The 25646-nt window shown below is 37.8% G+C and overlaps 1 protein-coding gene across 16 annotated transcripts in view; it reads left to right on the top strand.

The window, feature by feature from the left end:
* ptprk (protein tyrosine phosphatase receptor type K) overlaps positions 1–19790 on the top strand; it is a 119029-nt gene extending 99239 nt beyond the window's left edge. For 3 of the 16 annotated variants that reach the window (XM_038726087.1, XM_038726088.1, XM_038726084.1), the window contains 18 exons: positions 1520–1680; positions 2242–2277; positions 4841–5028; positions 6390–6489; positions 7118–7263; positions 8580–8597; positions 9200–9236; positions 9365–9462; positions 9861–9977; positions 10211–10365; positions 10505–10640; positions 11423–11572; positions 12398–12571; positions 14223–14354; positions 15085–15210; positions 15319–15482; positions 15972–16107; positions 16782–19790. In XM_038726087.1, the coding sequence (XP_038582015.1) occupies positions 1520–1680; positions 2242–2277; positions 4841–5028; positions 6390–6489; positions 7118–7263; positions 8580–8597; positions 9200–9236; positions 9365–9462; positions 9861–9977; positions 10211–10365; positions 10505–10640; positions 11423–11572; positions 12398–12571; positions 14223–14354; positions 15085–15210; positions 15319–15482; positions 15972–16107; positions 16782–16835 (2128 nt within the window). In that variant the 3' untranslated portion in view covers positions 16836–19790. Of the gene's footprint in view, positions 1–1519; positions 1681–2241; positions 2278–4431; positions 4773–4840; positions 5029–6389; positions 6490–7117; positions 7264–8579; positions 8598–9199; positions 9237–9364; positions 9463–9860; positions 9978–10210; positions 10366–10504; positions 10641–11422; positions 11573–12397; positions 12572–14222; positions 14355–15084; positions 15211–15318; positions 15483–15971; positions 16108–16781 lie in introns of those variants that run through there. The other 13 variants (XM_038726096.1, XM_038726092.1, XM_038726086.1 and 10 more) reach the window with 12 other exon arrangements.
* Positions 19791–25646: the final 5856 nt, after the last annotated feature.

Raw genomic sequence — 25646 nt, 5'->3', positions numbered from 1 at the left:
AACTCAAATAGAGATCCATTCTAGTTCTGGTCAGATCCACATCCTTCTTTTTCTCTCGTACAGTACAAGTACACAGCATTTGGTGGTTTATAATATACATATATATTGCCTTGTCTTCTATTTTCATGTTTTCTGTTAGACAATCTGTTATACACTCACAAACAATCGCACAAACTGCTACACCTGGTCAGAAGTTAAATCAATGTTCCTACGGAGTGTGTGAGTGTTTGTGTGTGTGTATTATGTGTGGTGGAGTTGGAGTTGGTGTATTTTAGGGTCAACAGGTAAAATATACAAAAAAACACAGCATGCTTTCTGCCCGTTAACTTGGAACTAGTCAGAGCCGTACGTTGTATCAGTTATGCAACATTAAAAAATGTATTTCTTTTTGTATTTCATCAAACCTCTGAGAGAATATTATTCACATAATGTTGGCAATCAAACTGCTCTATATATGATGAACTAACTCAAAAAAGCAGGTAAATGTTTGTTGACCTGTACAGATGTTATCCTAACTGATGCACATCTATGGCTCTGAGTACAAAGTGTTCCTGCATGCTCTGTCATGCTCGAAGTATTAAGCCCCCTGCAGTTATTTGTCCCGGGATTTTATGGATTGCAAACAGAGAGTTAAACCTGAAAAGGAGACCTTGATGTTTAGATTTTAAACTGTTATTTTTCTTCACCTGGCATCAGTCTTATGATAAATAAAGGTTTCTGTTGCTTGCAACAAAAAAAGGCAATACCATTTAATTCCACTATAAAACAACAGCCTGTGAAGAAAAATAGGAGATTAAAAATTAAAATCAGGTATCTCTAAAATGTATCTTTCTGTATACCAGTTATCATAATTCTGGAGTGACATATATGAAATGACTTCAAGGCCTACTACTCATACTGATGATAACTATGGTACTTTGGTCGGTAAATGGTTTTCCCTGAGCTTCTATAGATCATAAGTCATTCCCTTACTGTTGTTTTAATGGGATTTTTCCTATCTTTGCTGTTGGATGAAAACCAAATATTTAATAATACTTTGGTCATTTTTCTTAAATTGTATTTCATTTCTCATAATGATGAAAGTAAGAATAAAAAAAGTTTTCATCTGACAGCCCATCTATGATTGATAACAGGTTTTCCCTTTGCTACTTGTAGGTTATAGGTCATTTTCCCTGGTCTGGATTAAATGCTATTTCCTATCTGCTCCTATAGCTGAGCCTGTTACATACAAGCCTTTCCTCCACCTCCCTTGCCTGTTCTATCCTCTTTCCCTCCTTTCTTTTTCTCTTCTCCACACCTATCTTCTTTTCTCACTGGTTCTACACTCTGCATCTTGAATCAGCAGCCTGTAGCCCCCAGCTGTGTGGCAAAAAAGACCTGATACCACCTTCTTCATACAAAATCATACTATACTTAAAAAATTGACACTATTCCTTACAAGGTGGTGGTCTGCAGGCTAGCTGATGCTTGTGTATTTGTTGATAAGGTGCCTGACTGTGTCTGTCTCTGCCCCTGACAGGAAACTGGCTAAAAAACGTAAAGACGCCATCGGAACAACGCGGCAGGAAATGACTCACATGGTGAATGCTATGGATCGCAGCTATGCTGACCAGAGCACTCTGCATGCAGAGGATCCTATGGCTGTGACTTTCATGGACTCTCACAACTACAACAACAGATGTAGGTTCATAATTAAACTTATGTTTAACCCTAAACAGCAGTATTAACCATGAACTATCTTTAAAACACAAAACCCTGTCAATAACTGAACTTTATCCTTTTCACACACACATCCACATATTTTCATCTTTCTTCTCTTCTCACTGACGAGATTTGAATTTTACAATTGCAAGGTTGCAACATTTATTTGCAGTAACAACTAGAGTTGCAATAAATTATTATTTTTATTATTGATTAATCTCCCGTTTTTGGTTAATCATTTTGTTTATAAAATGTAAAAAAAAAAAAATTTGAAATATGTCCACACTTTCTGAGTGTCTGAAGTGGCATCTTTAATTGTCTGATCTGATTTCTTAATTGTTCAGCTGTAGAAATAACTGAATAATCGACCAGCCTTATCAGTTTTACAGTTTTAAAATTGGAGAGAAAGAAAGGGTAGCTATACACAGCTTCCCTTGAGCATTTGAATTTTCCTGATGCTCACTGCTCTCTATTAGTCTTCATCTATGTTTGAATAACACTGACATTTAGAAATTTTCCTCACCGTGTTTCCTCCTGCAGTGCCCAACGATCCTCTGGTTCCCACTGCTGTGCTAGGTGAGACTTCTGGCATGGTTGGATATATATTTACCACCAGCTCCCTTTATCGATCACCCCTCATCTTCTCAAAGCCCCTCTGCTTGTAGCCTCGTCTTGGATGTCGTGCATCATTACATAGGTCCCAAATTTGTGTTGAAATATCTGACATAGTCAAAGTTCTCATTGCATCCTGCAGTGTTATGTACTTTGGCTTCTGCCATGTACTGTATGTTTGGTTGGGAGGATAGTTTGGCTTGATTGAAGTTCCGGTACCACGATGTTGTCTCTACATTTTAGAAGTGCTAGATGTGTAACAAAGGTCTCTAGTATTACCACAGATAGGAACCCATACATTCAACGAGCAGTGAACTGAAATTAACAAAATTTGAGAGAAATACAACAAAAATACAATAGATGTTGGTTAGGTTCAAAGGCAATCTAAAGTGTAATGGATTAGAATAGAGGACAGCAAATTTTTTTTTTGCCACCTAGTGCCAACTATCAGTGTAAAACATGGCCGGTACTAAAAACTCCAAAAGCCAAGCACTTCATCTGTTGTACTATACTGTTTTCCCTAAGTTCAGTCACTCCCAATCCCAGCCACGGTTTCTGTTTCCTATTGAGAGTTATTGATATTCACAGTAATTACCATCATTCTCCCTTAGAGACCTCATTATTTCTACAGTTTGGAGTTGTTTTAAGGTGTGCCATTTCCTGTCCCAAAAATGACAGAAACTGATGCTTGAAAGGAGGAAGATAATTTGTCACATTGAGACTGCAAAATGACTGCAGAATAAATATGTGACATCAAGTGACAGTGAAAAACTTAGTGCCTACAGCCATGAGTGTTCAGTGGAAGTTTTCCTATGTGCTGGATCTCAGAGACACTTGATTATCTACCACCCATGTTTTTCCCGTGTAGGCTTGTTTTGTTGCTGATACCCCAGTCTGAATCGTGAAAGCTGTAGTGTTTGCCAAGTTGGATGGTACTGCAGCTCCATCGTTGCACTGCAATGTGTTTATCTTTAGTTTAGTATAGTGTTGACATTGCTGCATGAGTTCTAAAATACCCTTAAGGGCTACACAATGCCACCAAACTGTGTTAATTAACTGTTCCATTGCCTCTAATCTGGAGTGAAGGCTGCAGTTACAATCTGTCTTGGCCAATCACATCACAGAGCTGGAAGAAGTAACAGGAAGTAGCAAATTAAGAGGCTGTGTCGGGTCAAGTTTACTGTTAATTGGCCTGACGAGGGGCTTTACAAACCTTTAACTATCAGTAATGAGCTAACATTTCCTCGGAGCAGAAAAAAGCATCAGTTGGATGAAATAAACAGTGTCAGTTAATAAACAGTAGTGAAGATGAAATCAGTCGGTTGTGTTGCAGCCCCAAGCTACTCTATTATACAACCTGTCAGTCTGTGCATTACTACTGCCAACTCACATTATCCCCCACAGCACAGAAACATTCACCTGGAACTTCTGCAGCAATTTGATCGCATAATTACGTGCAACTGAAATACTTTTTTAATGTACAAGCTTCCAAAATGCAGATTTAGTTATTATATCATAAATGTTGTCCTCACTATGTGAGTAGTAATAATTCAAGTTGCAGCCTATCTGCACTATATACATAGCAGGTGATTGCTCATCTGTGATTTAGATGGATTGTTTAATTCTCAAATTGTATAATAGGTGTATCAGGGTGTTGAAATATGTTCATGTGGTGAATTTGGTAAATATTAAATAAAACCGATACATATGGAAAGTGTAGAAAGCTTGGAATAGCACCATGAAATATACATGAAGCAGCAGTTACTGAAGAAAGTAATGGAGTTGTAAATAGCAGCAGATGATACCACTAGAGGGCATTGCAGTAGAGCTGTGTCTTTTATGTTGCTATAGGTGATGTTTTAGTAAAGTGGCAAAGTTCACATCATGTTCAACACATATGATATATTTGTTGTCTTCATTTTGTGGTAATGCTCCATTGTTTTGTGAGATCATCTGCTCTTTCTTTGTCTCATCCGTTATGTATAAACCTTTGAGGTCCTTGGAGATCGACCACAGTTGTCAAAGTAACCTATAGTTCATGTTACTAACAAAACTTCTAATCCTGCCGTTTGACTAAACCTTTATACTCTTTTCTTTTTCTGCTGCTTTGACACTTAGTTCCAATCACAGGTGAGTATAGACAAAGAAAAAGTAACCAATGGTATTTTTGGTTTGAAGAAAATGCAAAAGAAAATTTATGATAATAGTTTAAAGCCAGCATGTAGTACTGGTTTTGGGAAAACACAAATTATTGTTTTGGAACTCTTATATAGGTAAAAGTAATATTTTCTCTTCAAGCCAGTAATCAGTGAATGTACATTAGTTTACACTTCCTACTGTAACTTACAAATCCCTGGAATTTTTTTTATACTGCCTGATTCATCCTTCCGACTAGATAAAAAAAATAAAAATCAGTTTTTTATGTTTTTACAGTGGATGGCCCCTTTAGTGAAAACACTTGATACATGCAATGCAACTTTGGCTAATTTGCAATTGAATTGACCCGTACTTTCTTCTCTTCTTGTAGATGAGAACCACAGCGCCTCTGCAGCAGAGAACAGCAGGCTTCTGGATGTTCCTCGATATCACTGCGAAGGAACTGAATCTCCTTATCAGACAGGACAGCTCCACCCTGCCATCAGAGTGGCCGACCTTCTGCAGCACATCAACCTAATGAAAACATCTGACAGCTACGGCTTTAAGGAGGAATATGAAGTAAGATTATTATTAGCAGTGATTTTATTAGTAGTACTAGTAGCAATAACAGTAGTATTAGTACCCTGGTTGGTTACAGTAACAAAAGTGGCAGTGTATGTATTACTTGTAGAAGTGGTCATGTTAATGTTTTTAGAACTAGTGATACAAATGTTATTACCTTACATATAACCCTGACATGGATATTTATTTATTATGATCCTATTTTGGAAGAGTTGACTTTTTTAAAGAAATTTTAAAGAGGTGGTATTATGCTCATTTTCAGGTTCAAAATCTTGTACCAGAACAGGTTTACATGGTTTAATTTTCACACTTTTTTTTGTCATACTGCACATTGCTGCAGCTCCTCTTTTCACCCTTTGTTGAAGGCTTCATTTTAACTATGGAGTAATACATCTTGTCTCTAAATGATCTTTGTTGAGAGTTGCACATGCACAGTTCCTAGTTAAGGCCTAATAGCCAATCAGAAGCAGAGAAGGGTGGGTCTGTGAGAAGCAAACATGGCTTTGTTTCAGCTGTACATGTTGCCGACCATCTTGACTGGAGGAGGAGTTTCAGAGTGGTGAGTTATTGATCTGCAACAAATGTATCTTTCATCCATAAAGTTTTAACTGAGCTCTGTCTCTACATCACAGTAACAACTTTATGTCCATTGAGTATCTGGAGGGTAGCTAGTGTTTGGAAGGGAGAGGAGAGGTGTGTGCTGGAGCGCAGTGTTTTTCCACCAGTGTTTCTGAGGGCGTGTTGGAGTAGCCGCTTGGCGAGTTTTCTTCCCTGTGTTGTCACAGGGATGAAAGGGAAGCGGCTGGACTACAAATGAGCTGTTTTCAGGCAGCTCAGAGCAGTGTTTTCTGTGGGAGATGGGAACTCCCTTTGGGCTGGACTTTGGGCTTTTTCACTTTACAAACCTATTACATGCACAAAAAAGATATATAACTCAATAAAGGAGAGAGAAAAAGCCAAAAAGCATAATACCACCTCTTTAAATGTATTGTACACACATTTTATAAATGTAAAGGACAACTGTACAAGTTTTTTTTATAAAACATCAATGGTACTTTATTTGATGTTTTGGCTTTACATTAGAATGATAAAATAATAATAAGGTTGAATTGCCTCTTAATTTGAGAGTATTTTTCTCCTTATTGACAAAACAATCAAAGAGCTACAAATGTTTTTTATGGTCCCCCTTTCTTTTGTATCTAATAAGCATTATGCCACCACTCATGCAACCGTTGAATAAAGCCACTACAGCAAAAAAAATCATTCAACTACTTCTTTCTGCTCAGAGTTATCCAGCAGGAATGTCATTTTAAAGAATCTATGACGTGTAATTTTCTTCCCTATTGTTTTGTCTGTTGTTGGTGATACAGAGCTTCTTCGAGGGCCAGTCGGCCTCCTGGGACGTGGCCAAGAAGGAGCAGAACCGCACCAAGAACCGCTATGGGAACATTATAGCATGTAAGCAAACAAGCTTTATTTATGTATGTTCACAACAGATAGGAAAATACGATGGGGACAATGGGAAATACGGTGGTAGATAGAGAAAAAATACATACAATACATTTGGTTTTTAGAGATGTGTACTGATTTGGCTCTGTTGAGACTTTGCAAGAGGCTGTTACAGAGCGCTCTCACGTTTAGCTTCCAGCCTTTACCTGCGTATCTTCCCTGTCTACGATTATGTCCTTAGACTTACAAGATCAGAGTAAAATTTACTCAAATGATCTTAATCCACTGTCAGAGACATGAGAGTCTTAGTTATGTTGCATAGCTGCCTGAAAATGTTGGGACACGAGCATTTGTAATTGTATTTAAGTGTTGTCGCTTGTATATAATGTATATATAATTTAATTGGACCAAATGTTTTTATTTGTTCATGTACAGTTATTTCATATGTTTGTATTGAAATATTTATGTCAATAAACTAACTTACTGGTCATTTTTCAAGTATACATCGTTATAGCATGAACTAGTGACAAACGTATACCATGAAACTTTATGACCATCAACTTAAAGCCTTTAGAGAGCCTTGGAACCATAAACTCCACATTGTTCCCCCTAAACATACAAATATGTCTTTCTTTAGATGACCATTCAAGGGTTATTCTCCAGCCCATTGAAGATGACCCCTCCTCCGACTACATCAACGCCAACTACATCGATGTAAGTGGAAACGCATCGAATGCTACTATTGGCTCCCAACGAAACCAACGAAACCACACTCCCTCGCTCGTATGTCAGGCCTCTATACCTTTATTGCGTCTACCAGTCATCCATCGAACCATTATACGCATCCAGCCACCCCGAAAACACATCATACATTCAGCACATGTGTCTTTCTCAGGTGTCAGTTCTGCTGTCTTTCTCCATGTATTCGTGTATCTGTCCATTCTGAATATACCATGGTATCCTGATACAGCCAGTTTAAATTACAACTTAGTCTGTGTGCGTTACAACAATAGATATTTAGTCATCATTTGGATTTAGTAGGCCTTGCAGGGAATGCAAGCATTATTTATATATTGCTACGAGCTATACAAAGAGAGATGTTATTTCTGTATTATCTGACTTTCTACCACCTTCATGTCTGCATTATGACTATGCAGCTGCAGTAACTTCAGGAAGTTTTTATACAGATTAAACATATGAGATACGTGTTAATTAGTGAACTTTGGAGGTGCTGGTAGGCAGACTTTGTTACCGATAGACAAAATCAGCCTAGCTGTTTTCTCCTGTTGCAAGTTTTTACGCTAAGCTAAGCTAACCGGCTGCTGGGGCTAGCTTAGTATTTATTGTACAGACATGAGTGGCATCGATTTTCTCATCTAGCTCAAGGCAGGAAAGTGAATAAGAGTATTTCCTTTAAGTCAGTGCATCTAGTCTTAATTGCATTTATCTTTTAACTGGCCCATCCTTCCAGTCATCCATTTTATTTAAATTTTTGCTCAGTTGTTTGTCTGTACTTTCACTCAATAACACAATCTAAATACACATCCATCTTTTTCCATCTTCACCTTTTCACTTTTCTGTCACCTTTACAGCAATCACCTGCATGTTAGTCTCACACATTGTGCTTTTTTTAAACGCTAATACTGCTTATAGCATTTTCTATATTATCATTAACTGTCATTAAAACGATCCCATGCATGCTACCACTCACATTCAGCTAGAATTAGAATGAATAGAGTGGACACTCCCTGGTGTATCCAGCTAATCTCTGTTGGTACAGCTGTAGTTAGAAGAGAGACAAAGAAAGCTTGAATGTCAATAGCAATAAATATCTGTAATGCTTGTTAAATGAGATTGTAATCAATCAGCTTTCTGCTGGAGACCTCAATGTGCTTTGGCTGTAAAGTGGTCAAATTACATCAGGAAGTGTCCTTTCTTATTCAGTCTAATCCTAAATTTCAGATCATGTTTTTTTTCTGCATGTCCTGTTCAAACTTCCATTATGTGAATGCAACTTTTCTTTTTCTGATTGACACTCACTGACATTGTTGTGCTTTCTTTCTTCCACTCGTTCTTTCTGCCTGTGGCTTGGGCTATAGATTTGGCTGTACAGGGATGTAAGTATCGCTGTGGATTCTTTCATTCACGCCCCTCAACCTTTTACCCTTATTCGCCTGTACATCCATTCACACAGCCGCCATTAAATGCATCGAGTCATGTTGTCCATACATTTTGAAATGCTGAGGCCTCTGCTGCGTGAAAGATTTCACTCCATCTTGCCCTCCCGCCAGTCTTCCTTACATCCCACTGTGTGCTGTAAATTTGTCACCGCTTTTTACACCTTACAGTTGTCATAAAGGTGACAGGGCATTAATTTAGCCATCTATAGATTTTGGTAGGGCCTTACTTTGGGCTTAATAAACAAACAAAGAGTTCTCCCACATCCCATCACCTTGATGAGACTTTTTATGAATACACATAAAATGCATTGCAAGTCAACATCAAAAATGACAATTACATGTCAAAATATTTCTGTGAACTTTACTGTAAACTTCTTTGAGAAGAGATCTCCATTGTTTTTAGTGTCACAGGTACAAGCCAACAGATTAGTTTTGACAGTTGCACTGTGGACGTCTCCAACTGTGCTAAAAGACTTTTTTACGAAGTGATACCGTTTTTATGCATATTGAGTTGTTGTGTTATGTTGTCATGTTTTCAGGGCTACCAGAGACCAAGTCACTACATTGCTACTCAGGGTAAGAGACTGCAAGGCTGTCAAATGTATCCTACAGTACAAATTCATAACTTATGTTTCAAGCGCATTTTTTTACACAAAGCAATCATACAAAGTACTGAATATGTGTCTTTGCGTATCTGTGTGAAGGTCCTGTTCATGAGACAGTGTATGACTTCTGGAGGATGGTGTGGCAGGAACAGTCAGCCTGCATCGTCATGGTGACCAATCTGGTGGAAGTTGGAAGGGTAAGTTTTTTTTCCCCTCTCTTCGGTACTTTTATTGTATATTTTTAGTTTTTTAATTACGTTTTGCCTTGCAAAGTTTATTCAGGGCCTTTGACAAAAGAAACTGTGAATCAGAATTATGAAACACTTTGAAGTAGCTGTAACACGTGTGCTAGAAAGATATTCAAGCATTTTATTGTTTAATGGTGTTGTCATTTGAATTTGCGCTAATGGTAAAAATGTAGATCGGCTGAGTGGTTAAACAAAATGAATGGCCCAGCTCTGCTACAAGATTACATTATATTTTTTATATTGGATAAGAAGCTATATCTGCCTCTTGATCAAGGTCTTTGAACATGTTTTATCACAATAATACTATATTTGGTGAAATACTAATCTTAAAATAAAATTTTCCACAGGTTAAGTGCTATAAGTATTGGCCAGATGATGCCGAGGTGTACGGAGACTTCAAGGTGACTTTTGTGGAGGTCGAACCTCTTGCTGAATATGTGGTTCGCACATTTACACTGGAGAGGGTGAGTGATATTTTTTTAGCTTGAAATTTGCATAATGTCTGTCATTTTGCATTTATTTTGTGTTTAGCATAATTTACAGTATTTCAAAACATTTACATTTGTAATTCTAATTACCGATTAAACTAACGAGTTGAATCATACTCTGTGTATGACTCGTATTCAATGGAGGGAACATAAAATATGAACTAGACATGTACTATAATGAGTCCTAAACATGTCTTGTCTTTACTCAGCGTGGTTTCAACGAGGTGCGAGAAGTCAAGCAGTTCCATTTCACAGGCTGGCCTGATCACGGAGTTCCATATCACGCCACAGGACTACTTTCCTTCATCCGCAGAGTTAAAATCTCCAATCCACCTTCTGCTGGACCAATTGTGGTCCACTGCAGGTACAAACATACATGCAGACCTTTATATAATCTACCACATATGATTAATATGAACCCTTACGTCTGTAAGTCAAATAATTAAAAAAATGTCTTGTCATTTGAACCTGAATTGAAAAAACAATTCTGTTTCTCTCTGCAGTGCTGGAGCAGGGCGTACAGGCTGTTTCATAGTCATTGACATCATGTTGGACATGGCGGAGAGAGAAGGAGTGGTCGACATCTACAACTGTGTGAAGGCTCTTCGCTCCAGGAGGATCAACATGGTACAGACTGAGGTGACTGCATTACCCATCCTCCATCTGCATCCACATCTTAGAATATACTCAATAAAGAATAAACCCTCACTGTAAGACTCAGCCATCAGCATGGTGCAGGCTGAAGTGATTACATCGACCCATTCACCAACATGTCATCTCACTATATAAACACAATAACATATAATTTAATGTAATATATATGAAAGACACTTTTTCCCATGGATTTAAAAAATATTACTTTGGCGCCATCCAGTGGATTGGTTACCAAAACAAAACCGGAAATCACCACTCAAAACCCAAACCATGGAAAGCTCCATACATTCTTTCATGGACACTTTTTGTCCATGTTGTAATCATTATCATACTGTAGTAATTTCTATACTGTCTTTTAAAATTATAGAAATAAAATCTGTTGTACAATCCAGCAGGTCATGTCATCCATCAGATAACAAAGTACATTCACATCTATTCACCAAAGCAGCCTTCAATTCACTCTGTGTCTGTTCATTGAATTGAAGCTGCAGTCATTTGCTTGAAAGATCAAAAAAATACAATTTCCTGAAGTCAGGTAAACCAAAACTTGACAGTCATGATCTTCTCATCTTATTCGTCGCGCCATCTCCCATCCGTCATCCCTCACTCACAAAGTCAGCATGCTCGCTTTCAGTTTGTATCACAGTTGTGTGTGTTATCCGTGTCACAGGTTGTTGTGTCTTTTATCGTTTGCCAATGTTTTTATCTAGTATTGAAAGATGTGTATGTATATGGTGATGTGCATGTTTTGAATTATATGTCTTCAGGAGCAGTATATATTCATTCATGATGCCATACTAGAGGCTTGTCTATGTGGAGAAACAGCCATACCAGTCTGCGAGTTCAAAGCTGCGTTTTATGAGCTGATCCGTATCGACTCGCAGACCAACTCGTCACATCTGAAGGACGAGTTCCAGGTAAACCGAACTGTAATCTGGATCTTGAACCCTTAAAATGTCACTTTTCACGATGTTTATGTAGGAACTTCACAGTTTTTTTTCCGTCAAGAAGAACAGATGCTGCGAATTCATATCACTTACAATGCATTAACACAAAACAAATATCAAAATGTCTTAGTATACAGCATCTAAGCTGTAGATTTAGCAATATGTTGATAAATTGATCAGCTTCTCAATCTACTCCTGGCCTTTCTCAAATTCTCAACCCTAAAATTTATCCTTTAGTTGCAACCCAGAAGCAGCAGTCAGAAACAATTAAAAACAACGTTATCAGTACAACATGTATGTTTAAATAAAGACTTTTCTGTACAACTGAATTTAAAGTTTCTGTTTACATTTAACAATAATTACCAAAATGCACTGTGTGTACCTTTGAGGCCTGACAAAATGTGTTGAATGCATTGAATTACATAAATAGCATTTGTAGAGACACTTTTTAAGCATTTTAAATCCTGCATTTAATTGCTAACAATCTTCCTCATCTTTGCCTTTGCTGGCGCTTTTCTGTATGTTTTGGTTTGTTACTGCCACTAACTGTTGCATCAGTGGAATAGCATGACAAACAGCACAACCATGATACAAAGTAAAAACAGTGCTCCATAGTGCTACTAGCGGTCAAAAACTCCACCAGGTATCGTTAACGTACCAGCAACATTAGTTATGGGCACCTGTTTTTTTAGCACAGGATATATTTTGCATCCTGAATTTTGCACTGGAAAGTAGAGTGTTAACAACATAAAACTGTGCTTATGCACTAACTTATACTTCCCTCTCTTTGTCCAGACGTTAAACTCGGTGACTCCTCAGCCTCAGCCTGAAGACTGCAGTATTGCATTGTTGCCTAGAAACCAAGATAAGAACCGCTTTATGGATGGCCTTCCTCCTGATAGATGCCTTCCCTTCCTCATTACAATAGACGGAGAAAGCAGCAACTACATCAATGCTGCTCTGATGGATGTAAGTCTATAACACGCGCACATGCTTATACAGTAAGGTTGTGTTATTTTCAACACGTCAAGCTAGAGTAGTTTGGGACATTTCACACCGCGTGTGTTCTTTTTTGATGTGAAAATAGCCTTTTAGACTAGCAGATGTGTTGCTTTTAACACCATTAAATGTGAAAAAGTAAAAAAAAAAAAAAAAGGATAAATAATATATGTTTGTTGTCCCAAACTGCAATCACATATTTGTTGAAAATGATACACTTTTAAAAACTCACACAAATGACAATAAAGAGAAACACGTGTACATTCATATATTTATGCACATATGTTTATACAACAACACTCACACACATTCTCACACACACACACACACACACAGACTCCCCTCCCTGTTTGTGTGATGCTGTGTTTGTGGTTTTAGCAGCAGAAGGCTAGAGACAAATCCAGGTTCTGAAAAGACCACTAGCTTCTCTGGCCACCACCCAATCTTTAACAGCCTCATCGTTGCAGGACATTGTTTATATTGGCAACAGCTGACATTGTCTCAACATTTTGCCCATGTACTATGACTTCAAAAACAAAGTCATTAAGTAGGTAGACATTTAAGGTAAGATTGTGATATCTGGTCATTGTAAGACATAATTAGAATTTAATGTTTATTGGCAGGTCTGTTCTTATAGACATTATACATTAGAGATGAAAATATAATATGGCTGTGGGCTGTAGATACATTATGTGAGTTTATGATAATGGTTGAAACGCAAAATGTAATACATGCATGGTGTGGAAAGAAACCTGGCTTCTCTCCAACAAAAATACTGCAAGTGCTATAAAACTTATGGAATTCAGTCCAATTTTTAAAGTTTACCTTTCAAGTTTAGTTACTTACCTTTTGGCCTCTCTCTAACCAAGCTGTCAGAAGAGTTCCAGGTAACGGGATTTTACTTCAAATCTCCAATACTGGATTTGTTTCATGGCTTCAGTGTCGTTCTGCCTCCAGGCTTATGTTTAGCAAAGCCATTTACTCCCTAAACCCTAAACCTGACCCCGACCGTCCTCACGTTAGAGCCTCCTCGTCATTACAAGTCGCCAGAGTCATTCATATCCATGTCACACACGTGGCTGCGCATTTTCATGTAGGGTGAGTTGGGCTCAGTTCACTTTCAGTTCAGCCAGTTCATTGTGTCAGAAGAAAGTCTTTTTGGCGATTTTCTCTTTTATCTTCTGACTGACAAATTTGCCATTAGAGACATTTGTAATGTGAACTTAAATTGAACATCAAGTTAACTGACCCTATTAGATCTAGATGTAGCTGTAGTGTTTGTACATGCAATGCCTTCTCCTCACCGTCACAATTGATGAAGCCCCCTGCATGATCATGTGACCAAACATCACCTGTGTTGCTTGCTGTCCCACTCTGCTGTTTGTGTTTTGATGTGTGCGTATGTTTGAGAGAAAGAAAGAAAGATGTAATACAAAACAAGGATAAAGATATTTTGGGAACAAAACAGATCTGCAGAGATGAAGAATGTATATAAAAAGCAACACATTCTGCTTCATTATGCTGGACAAACCCCCCCCCCCCAAACAATTTATGTTTGTGGACGAAATGACACCACTGTGTGTATGAGAGACCTGACCTTCTTTTTGTTTGTTTCCTGCAGAGCTACAGGCAGCCTGCTGCATTCATCGTTACCCAGCATCCTTTGCCTAACACTGTCAAAGATTTTTGGCGTCTGGTTTACGACTACGGATGTACCAGTTTGGTGATGCTGAATGAGATTGACCTGGCTCAGGTACTTCACGTTTCTGTTGCCTTAGTATCTTAATCCTTTTATTATGTCAAAGATCTGTTGCTACTTTTTTGTTTCTGTGTGGATGATATTTTAGAGATATAAAGCTTTCATCCAACAACATCAATACAGCGATGTAACTTTTAATAACTTTATTATACTGTAAACATAAACCTACTCCATACCCGTATACATGGACACAAATACACTTGCATTATAAGCAATAAAGGGAGGAAATCAAACCCTCATGTCTGATATATAATTGTCGTCTGGAAAGTATCATCCTTTATTATTGACAAAATTCTTACTGGATTGTATGTTTTAATGTTTACACTGAGCCATTCTTAAAGCTGTGAGGTATAAACTCTTGCACACCACACTGGAATTATTTCTATGGTCAGCTGTATCAAATAAAAATCCAATTAATTAGGAACCTTTTATCATGCTGAAGAAGATAATCCCGTCCAGCACTATTTGTATTAAAAGGCTAATATTGCCTTAAAATGTCGTTCTTGCCTCAACAACAACTTCATACCAAAGTCAGCGTATATGAACAGAATAGAATACAACTTTAGTATATACATGAGTAGAAAGTTGTCATTTGCTCAAGCATGCCTAAAATAGGCATAAATCATATAATCTTACTATAGAAGTAATAGTAGGAGTGTTTAAAGCTTTACATTTTGCATTTCTCTATGTACTGTTTCCAAATACTGTTACTGTTTCCTGCCAGGGTTGTCCCCAGTACTGGCCAGAGGAGGGCATGTTGCGTTATGGTCCTGTCCAGGTGGAATGTATGTCCTGCTCAATGGATTGTGATGTTATCAGTAGACTCTTCAGAGTCTGCAACCTCACCAGGGTGAGTCGATTCATTTTGCGTATTTCTTTTGGCAGAGGGTCAAGACAAGACTCTTGTTTCACAGAATCCATTCCTCTAAATGTGTGTGTTTGTTGTTTGACCTCTCAGCCTCAGGAAGGCTACCTGATGGTTCGTCAGTTCCAGTACCTGGGGTGGGCGGGACATAGAGAAGTCCCCGCCTCCAAACGCTCCTTCCTCAAACTGATCCTGCAGGTCGACCAGTGGCAGCGCGAGGGAGAGGAAGGAGAGGGAAGAACCATCGTGCACTGCCTGTGAGTACACAACAGAAATGCATATTTGTATCTCCCTCTTCCATTTAGCAAGAGTGTGTTAAAAAAAAATTGGCAGCTTTGTAAGCAACAAAAGAGCATTCTGTTGACTGAAAGTGGGAAAAATTAAGTGAAGATGAAAAGAATATAAAAAAGGTTGCCAAATGTGCCTAACATGTTTGTTTAGACTGAATCTAGCAATGGTCTAATAAGGACTGACAGTATATCTCTTGAGGAATGGTAGTTAGTACCATTTACCTTGGCAGCATTTGGGGATTATTATAAAAAGTGTCACTGAAACTCACTCAGAGTGACACTTAACTTTTACCAGAAGGTCTTTTTTATCTGATGACGCACAAATTTTACAGACAAGTAGGATGAATTGTTCCAAAATCAGTGCCATCAACACTGTGAGAGGTGTCAAAACTACAAAGAAATATTAAATTGTGAATTTTCTCACATATTTCTGTATCATTGTCCGGATTTTTACAGAAATGGAGGTGGGCGTAGCGGAGTTTTCTGTGCCAGCAGCATCGTGTGCGAGATGGCCAAGAGACAGAGTGTGGTTGATGTCTTTCACGCCGTAAAGACCTTGAGGAACAGCAAACCCAACATGGTGGATACTCCGGTGAGTTAGAGAGAACGAGAGACAAAGAGAGTGAGAGTAACAGAGAGAGATGAGAACCTAAAAGTTTGGTTTGGTGTATTGACAACATTTAAAGTATATATATATAAACATGTTTCAACCAGTCGTTATATAGAAGGAGACTGGCATTGAATGTCGGACATTAAGATATACTGTATATTAGAAAATAAGTACAAAAAGCTGTGAAACAACAAGAAGTTGAAGTTTATTATCTCCACATTCTATGAGGGAGTACTATCTAGCAGCCAGTGTTTAGTCCTTGCTTTAAAGAGTGGAGGATTTGACTCTTAATTAAAAAAGGTAGTTTATTCCTCTCTATTGCACCAGCCTGCAACACTGGCTCTGATGTTATGGCTGTTGACATCCCCCACATTCTTAAAATAATTATAAAAGTAGCTAGGAGCACTGCCATTTAAAATCCTATAAACAATATTTAATTAAATATTCATATTTTATTTGAAACTTCATAATTAAGTATAAAGTGATGTATGAAAGTTGTTTTACATGATTATGAATGAAAATGGCTCAAGTTAAAACAGAAAAGAAAGAATTTATAATTCATCTGCTCTGATTTGTGGCGATATTTGCAAAGTAAAGCCAAAATGTCACCACCCACATATTAATTTCAGTTTACGCTTCTTTTTGTCTGTCTACAGGAACAGTATCGGTTCTGCTACGACCTGTCACTGGAGTTCATCGAGTCCTCCTAAACAAAGGAGAGAAGAGGAGGAGGTGAACATCTTTTCACTTCCCGTGTGTTTGATCCTTTTGCTTTTCGCCTGGTCCCGACTCCCCTCTGTGGTGGCCGTCCTGTAGCACCCATTTTGCGTCAGTACAAATGGCACAAGTGAAATTGGCTCCTTGCACAGTGTTGTAAAGCATCCAAATAAAGGGAAGAGTTCAGACTTTTAACAGAAGGAGCTGCTGGGAGTGCAACAGAGGGAGAGATGTTGCTCCTTATACTCCTTTACGCTTATTGTACAGCTTTTTGAGTGCCAGCGGGCCCCTGTATGTTTTGGACCCCATTTAAATGTTTAATGTCTCACCACAACCCCTCGCCCCCACCCTTCCCCTCCCCTCCCATGGACTTTTCATCTGCAGTACTCAATGTGCACTGTAGATGTCTCCCTCCTCCCTTGCAAGCGGCAAACACAGCTTTCGAATAACTGCAAGTTTTCAGTGGCCCCACATTCCTGCTCTCATGCTAATTTCTGAGTAACTTAACAGTGTTGGTTGGATATCTCATCATGGTGATGTTTGAATATTTGAGCCAGTACTTTTGTACAAAAACAAGATACTTAAAGTTACAGCCTGGCCAAACTCTGTGAATGCTTCTGTTTTCTACTTCATACATCAGCAGCATCTTCATGTTACTTTTCTGGTCATTTCAGTCAGTTAAGTGCTTAATTGCCCCTTTGAACCCATTTTATATTGGTGGATTGTCAGACAACAGAATACATAAACAGAAATTAAAATATAAGTTTGCCAATTAGACAAAGCACCATTTAAGAAAGACTGACAATGAAACGAAAACAGAAAGTTTACACAGGGAGTATTAAGCTTTTAGATTTTTTTTTTTATGATATCATGAAGTGGCAACTTGAAAAATGTGTAGGATTATCACTCAAATGTATACGTTGAAAGAAAAGTGATACATGTAATTGTTTATGTTTTCTGCAGCCATTATCAGCTGCTGAGTGGTTTCTTTCCGACTGCTTTTGTTGCGGCATTTACTGATTTACCGGACAAAAATTTTGAAGTCTCCTTTGTACCCTAAATTGTAAAAGAAAAAAAATTTAACACTTGAGATTTTGTTCAACCATGTAACATTAGCATAATCGTGTTTGTTTCAGGGCTGGGCCCAATGCACTTTCAATTCTGCCAATACACAAATGGGATATTTTATCTCAAAACTCAAATATGAATAGAGATTTGGCTCATTTACTCATTTAAAGGCTGAGAGTAGATCCTCTTCAATGAACAGGTGACGGTTTTCATTTATGGCTTGAATGGAATTGGAAGTGAACTGACCCCAGGCCTCATTTGTTCTGTGCACTGGTGGCCAACACTTTTTTGTTTGTTTGTTTTTATTATTATTTTGTAGCTGATGTTTATTCATAAGCCAAAGACTTTGTGTAAATATGTCTATATGGATAAAGCACATTGTTTGTATTTATTGTTTGTTTACTTGCATTGCTTGTAAGAACAATCATTCTTCATTCCACGTTTACTCTACCACCAGCGTTTCTTAAACTCAGGGGTCGGGACACAGAATGGGCTGCAAGTCTCTTTCCTCTGGAGTACTGAGAGTAGTAGTATGACCTAATGAGCCCACAGTGGGTCCAGAGGTAAGAGGCTCCATCTGCTCAATTTGGATCCATGAAGAAAAGTTTAAGAACCCCTGATAGAAGCTGTATATTAAAGCATTAGATGTAGTTTTTCAGTATTTAGGTGGAATTCAGTAGTATTGTCTTGTTTTCACTTAATGAAACTCTCTGTGATGTTACTGTGGTTTATTTGTGTAAAAGCCCCATTGCTCTGTTTGTGGTCAGTAGAACATCAGTGCATTTTTATGCACAGAGTATTTTGGATAATAGCTCCTATCCCTCTTAACGTCTTAGTTGGGATAAGCTGTTTATCTTCATCCTGCTCACCATTATCCCAGAATACGCACGGACTCAGTGATGCAAACGGGCTTAGTGAGTGAAACACGCAGGACTGTGAAACAAAAAACATTTAATGTGCCTAATCATTTGAATTTCCTTGCATTTTAACAGCATCTTTGACCGCAAATCAGGGCTTTATTGAATGCGTTCTCATGGACGATCAAAGGTTTGAATACCTTTTGGTCCATGATTCAACATGTTTTATTAATCAGAATGCTTCATGAATTCTTTGTGAGGCTTTACAGGCTTGCCGAACATCAGATGTGTTTCTGTTGTGCACAAACTGATTCAGAAAAAAATTAAAACAACTTTAATGTAAATAAAATAAAAAATAGTAGCCCAGGTCTACCATTAAGGATGTTATTGTAAATAGACTATCATGAGTACTCTAAAAGGCTCTATTGTAGAGATTCAGATGATGGATGCAATGTCAGAACATTAGTTCTGTTGTAGATAAAAAAACAAAGTCAGAGATTTGTACTCCTGGGGGATTCGGCTTCAAATTCTGACAGATGTTGTTTAAAAAGCATTATAGTTTCCACTGAATACAGAACTGTATTCTGTTGGTGGAAAATTAAGTTTCTTTTTTTTTCTCTGGATTTCTGGTCTGACCCTAAGACGGGAGAGAAAATTCAGAGGCTGTAACGCTATGATAATACAGCTGTATATCTTCGTTGATGGTGGGGTTTACCAGTTGGACAAAACTGTAGGCCATCTCTATAGCATGCAAAGAGAGAAAGATGAAGCAGTCAATGATAAGGGTGTTAAGAATGTTACCTAGACACATTAAGGGAACACTAAGGAGCAAATCCTGGTAAAATGCCCATAATTCCTCCTTCATAAATCTGAAGTAATGGCTACCCTAAAGAGTAGTGAATGAAGCAGGGATCTGGATGAGAGGCCATTCTGATTATAGAATTGATATTCATGGTTCATAATTATTCTTGTCTGTAATGTTTGGCTTCTTTGCTGTAATAAAGACCACTTCTTTAATTAAAACTGGTGGGTGTGTCCTGTTGTTAGCTTACAATTAAGAGGATGCTAAGTTAAAAAAAGACAGATGTTGGATGAAGTAGTTTCTGATATCTTCAACCAAAGTGTTCTGGACTATTAATGATATTCACACTATTACCCTTACACCCGGGCAGCACCCCCCACAGCATCTTTAGTTTACTTGGTTATTTTCGCTCAATTCCTGGATGCCTATGGGATCATGGGTATATCATTTGATCCTCAACATTTGAACCAAAATAGCCTAAAATTGCTGTTTGCATAACTTCTGACTACACCAAATTGTTTAAAAAAAGGTCTGTCCTAAGGCATTTATTAGTTTCTGACTCTGAGGGGAAAATAGTTCCCAAAAACTACTCTATCTCTGAACTCTCACACACGTAGCCTATTCTATGTGATCTCATTTTGATAACTAATGCAATAAGTAATGTAATATTGTTTCACTTCCATGCTCAGTGAATAACAAGCATATTGAGGTTGTAGTTAATCTAGTAGTTGTTATTATCATAACAAAAAACTATATACATAAATGTTATTTTTCTAAATCCCCATCATTGTGTAATGCACAAAAAATACATTTTCTCTACTTAATAAATTTATAAAAAATGGTGCCCATGCCAGGAATCTCTATATACTTATGTCTGTATATGATTTACTCTAGCCCCTTGCTCATTATTTATTTTTATTTGATTATCATATGAATGGCTCAAGATTCTCTGCTCATGTATTTCTTTTATGTTATTATACTAACTTTTTTATTTTCAACAACATCTATTTTGTTGTTACTTCATATGGGTAATCAAATTTACCCTGTGTATAAACTAAAAACATCCTTTCTTAGGAGGTGTGATTCAGTATAGAAAGGACACCTTACTTGAATTGGACAGCATAGTTTATCACTGTAGGCTACTTATCTTGTGTGCATTATAAAAAAAGCAAGTGTAAGTGCAGTCAGATTCTCTTAGCACCGTGGTTGAAAAAGTGTTTAGCAAAATTCTCTGTTTGACTATTCGACCGCAGCTTTGCGCTTATTAGTTCATACAGTTTGATGACATCACATAATTGTCAGCTCAACCTCAATCTAATTAGGCAGACAAAGTCGAAAACACCTGGTTGGGTGTACAGGCCCCCGCACCTGTATGTTGAAAGCATTCTAGCACTGAGACTTGTTGTGTCATGACGTTTTAAGTCCTCAATAGCACCTTTCAACTGCGGAAAGTAAAAAACAAAAATCAAATAAAGTCAGTAGCTGTGGCAATAATCATGTGAATTGAAGTGCCATCTGTTTAGTAGTTGGGACAGCCTTCTCCTCTGGTCTGCTTGAGCGCAACAACTTGTTGTTCTACTTTTGCAGCAGACATCGCTGCTTGTCATAGCAGGAAAACACAGGTGCAACCAATAAAATTAACAATGGCTAAAGTTCCACTGAAGTGTCCTTCACCAGTGTCATTGTAACTGGCATAACCAATATGACATGTCATTAGTGTCATTAATCACACCTGTGCTTTTCATGCTAGTACACAAAATATCTGCCATGAAAGGTAACTGGTGGGCAGAGCTGTTACGCCAGCACAACTGGGAATACCTGTTCCCAGTGTTCCTCAAGCGCTTTAAGAAGGTCCACATCAGACTCCTCAGAGAGGATCTCTTCATGAACTGTGTTTGTGTTTACTTATTATTTTCCTTCTAACATTCTGTTTTGTTTTTGCAGTGTAGTTCATGTTTATTAGATAAAACACTACATGTAAACATATATTCGGTGCCTCTGCACTTTTCGCCACAGGCTGGGTCTCAGGTGGCACGCACAGGTGTTACAAATAACATTAACGATGTCACCATTCTAGTGAAGTCTCCTAGTAAGCCACTACAGTGAGCCAGCATGCCAATACCAAGACCTCTGAAACTGAAGAAGGGACACTAAGCAGTCCAGAGGGACATAATATATACAAGTTTTCACTTACTAAATGCTCCAACTACTTCAATATTAAAGTGGTCATATTATGCTAATTTCCAGGTTCAAAATCTGTAACAAATGTATCTTTCATCCATTAAGTTTTAACTGAGCTCTGTCTCTACATCACAGTAACAACTTTATGTCCATTGACTGCCTGTAGGGTAGCTAGTGTTTGGAAGGGAGAGGAGAGGCACGGACATCTTGTGACTGTGTGCTGCACCTCAGAGTGTTTTTCCACTGGTGTTTTTGAGGGTGTCGGAGTAGCTGATAGGCGAGCATTATGACGCGCATTTTGCTGTGTTGTCACAGGGATGAAAGGGAAATGGCTGGACTGCAAACAAGCTGTTTTCAAGCAGTTCAGAGCAGTGTTTTCTGTGGGAGATGTGAACTCCCTTTCTGCTGGACTTTGGGCTTTTTCACTTTGCAAACCTATTACATGCACAAAAAGGTGTATAACTCATTAAAGGAGAGGGAAAAGCCAAAAAGCATAATATGACCTCTTTAACTAATAGATAACTTAATTTATGTAATACTCACAGTTGTAACTGAGAGTGAATATTATAAGAAGCTTCACTTCGTTTGCCCCTGAGCAAGTGTTTTTCCATGTATTATAACATAGACGTGCATAGAGGATAAACAGCACTTAATTTGGGGTTTAGTAATTCCACATAAATAACCCTGCTTTTGAGATAAAATCCCACATGACTTGTCTGCTTTGTGGTACAGCTGCATCACCGAACCATTGCCAAACTCTCAGAAGAATGAAAGCGCTCTCTCTCAACCATGCTGTTTTCTTCAAAAAGTTTAATTTGCATAATTATTTACAACAGATGATTGATAGCAGTACTTAGAAGAGGCAAAATATACTGAACCACATTGATAAAGCAGGAAAATAATATAAATGATATAAATTGTTGAAACCATTTCAAAACCTTGCATTTAGAAAAGAAAGTTTACAATTCATTTATAGATAAATCTAGAAATGATATATTCAGCTTAAATTAATTTTACAAACACAAATTGACCTGTAGAATGCTGTAATACTGAGCAGCAATGAAACACTAAATAATACATTCATTTTCACTATCCTGCATGCTATCTGAAGATCTTATAAAATAATGTTGACAAAGGAATGTTAAACAACAAAAACATGGTCAAGAGCGGAAAATAGTTCCATTTAAATTAGGCATATATTATATATTATATATGTATATTTCTGTACAAATACTGAATATTTGGCATTATATTTATCCTCATTATTGATATAACTAACGATTCAAAATAGTTTTAAGCTAACCACAAACCTTTTATGCTATCAAATTTTTCTCATGTCCTATTCAAAAACCCTTAAGAGGCCTTCTGTTATTTCTACCCACAGCCACGACACAAGACGTTTCTCCACCAAAGGCAAACAAACTTGTGACTGCTCTCTCCCCTCATAAAACACTTAATCATAAATAACAGCACAGATATAGAAACCTCCCAAGTTATAGTAGTGGACACCACATGCCTGAATATTCTGATTGAATTGTGATCGCTTGTCCAAGAATTGGTGCAGAGACGAGCGGTGGTGTAAAATGGTCGCCTACAACTATCCTTCAGAGGCAATGTAGACTGATTCACATTGATTCAGGCCCATAACATGATTTAAAAATGAAATAAGTCATAAAATCAACCTAAATAAAAAGAAGACTTAACAGCAATGAGGTATGAGAAAATGTTACATATAAGCATGTTGGGAAATACACTTATTCGCTTTCTTGGAGAGATGAAACTATCTAAATCCCTTTCACAGTCTGTACCATAAATATGAAGCTGCAGCCAGGAGAGGGTTAGCTTAGGATAGCATAAAGACAGGAAACATGGAAACAGCTAGCCAACAGTCAGAAAGTAAGCCTAATAGCATCTCTAAAGCTCCCCAATTAAGACGTTATATCTTGTTTGTTTATTCCATACAAAAATCTAAGTGTAAAAATGAAAATTTGCAGTTATATGCTGGTTTATTCATTAGCCTTTATGGCAGACTAGCTGTTTCCCCTGTTTTAAGTCGATATGACTTAGCTAAGCTAACCATCTCTTAGCTGTAGCTTCATATTTAACGGGACAGGGGGAAACAGGTAGTCACTGTGTCTGGTGAAGAAACCAGTTTATAACCCACATAAAATCCCCCATAAAACCACAATTTGGTGTTTTTACACTTTTATTTTTGTAGGGATTAAACAGATATCTTAATTGCTGAGCTTTAGATGTGTTTTAGGCAGATTTTGTAACTGTTTCCTCAGCGGTAAAATTCTAAAGCCAGACATTAACTGATAACAGTTAACTGCTAGTTTCTTGGTCAGGTGAACAGAATATTTTTAATATGGCCAGAAACCAGCAGGTTTTCATTTCACACAAAGAAGGTAAGCTATAATGAGTTAATAAGTGGGCTTTAGAGGTGCTTTTAGCTGGACGCTGTTACCTTTCGAGAGAGCCAAGCTAGTTGTTTCCCCTGGTTTGCAGTCTTTATCCTAAGCTACGCTAGTCGGCTGCTGGCTGTGGCTTCATATTTAGCGTAAAAAAAAGCAAATATGCATATTTTCCAAAATGTCAAGCTGTTACTTCAAGCAGCTCAACAACCACCTAAACCTTACTATAACCTCCTTCAGATTTAGGTTGGTCAGAAGGCTAAAGATCTGTATGGAAAGCTAACCAAAACATGTAAATTAGGCTTATTGCTTGAGGAGCAGATCACTCTCATACAGCCCAGCATAAAGGCAAGCATGACATCAAAAGCATTTGTACATGATTACTCACTTGATTGGTCTTTGGCCTCTGACAACAGGTGAAACTCTCATCTATGTCATCAAAAGTCACATGATTTATGGGAAGAGAGAGCAAGCAATAGAAAGATATCTTTGCAGTGCAACTGTATCAGAAACAAGGAGAAAAGCTTTCAATGATTTATAGAATGGAGCCTCACTTGAAAAGACCGCGAAGAGATCCACAAGATACGTATAAGAGAAACTCAGGGCTCTATCTTGAGGATATACAATGACACTGCTGTGTGTGTGTGTGTGTGTGTGTGTGTGTGTGTGTGTGTGTGTGTGTGTGTGTGTGTGTGTGTGTGTGTGCATTTGATGCTTTTGGTGTGTGCTGATTGTCAGAATAAACAAAAAAAAAGAAACAAATTTAGGAAAAGTACCAGTTGAAGTTGGTTGATTCAGCACCTATACAGACTTCTCTGAGGTTTATCTTTAGGACAACTCTGGTATTAAATGATGCAAGTCTAAAATATGGTGCAGCGAACTGTGTTCTACAAAGCATAAACAAATGTTTTGAGTAGTGACTTGACAGGGAAAAGTGACCCTGGCAAAGTAACTCTTAATTTGTCACATCCATGTGAATCATTTTAGAGTATTATTGAATGTTAGCTGACATTTTCTTTACACTGTATATTCTGTTTCTTAAAGGAGCATAAAATAAATTGTAACTAAGCAATCATGGGTGAGCTGTATAGGACTGAGTGCTGGATGACAATGACAGCACACATTTTTGCTCCTGTAAGTGTGTAGCACAATAATTGGCGTGCTTTCAGTGCACGATAAATGAAGGGTCATCTGCACTGGGGCCTGCAAGCTCTGCTGCCCCACAGAAGTACTGCTGCATAGTACACAGGCATGACAAAGTGTTCCTGTGGAGATTACAACTACTCCTAATATACCATGTTTGCTAAAAACTCTTAACTGTGAGGTAAATAGCTGTAGGTGAGCCTGCCTGTCATATGAAAACACTATTGCACTTTTTGGCTGGTCAAGTTTTGTCAGTCTCCAGATTCTGTAGATGTAGATGCCAAAAAAGGCAAGAAAACATCACAAGATTACAATATCACAGCTAGGAGGAAAACTAGA

The sequence above is a fragment of the Micropterus salmoides genome, unplaced genomic scaffold (assembly GCF_014851395.1).
Source record: "Micropterus salmoides isolate LMB-PRFRI ecotype aquatic unplaced genomic scaffold, ASM1485139v1 Ms_hic_scaffold_18, whole genome shotgun sequence".
Taxonomy (NCBI): Eukaryota; Metazoa; Chordata; class Actinopteri; order Centrarchiformes; family Centrarchidae; genus Micropterus; species Micropterus salmoides.
Note: the sequence above shows the minus strand (reverse complement) of the source record. Positions and strands in the feature narration are given on the sequence as shown.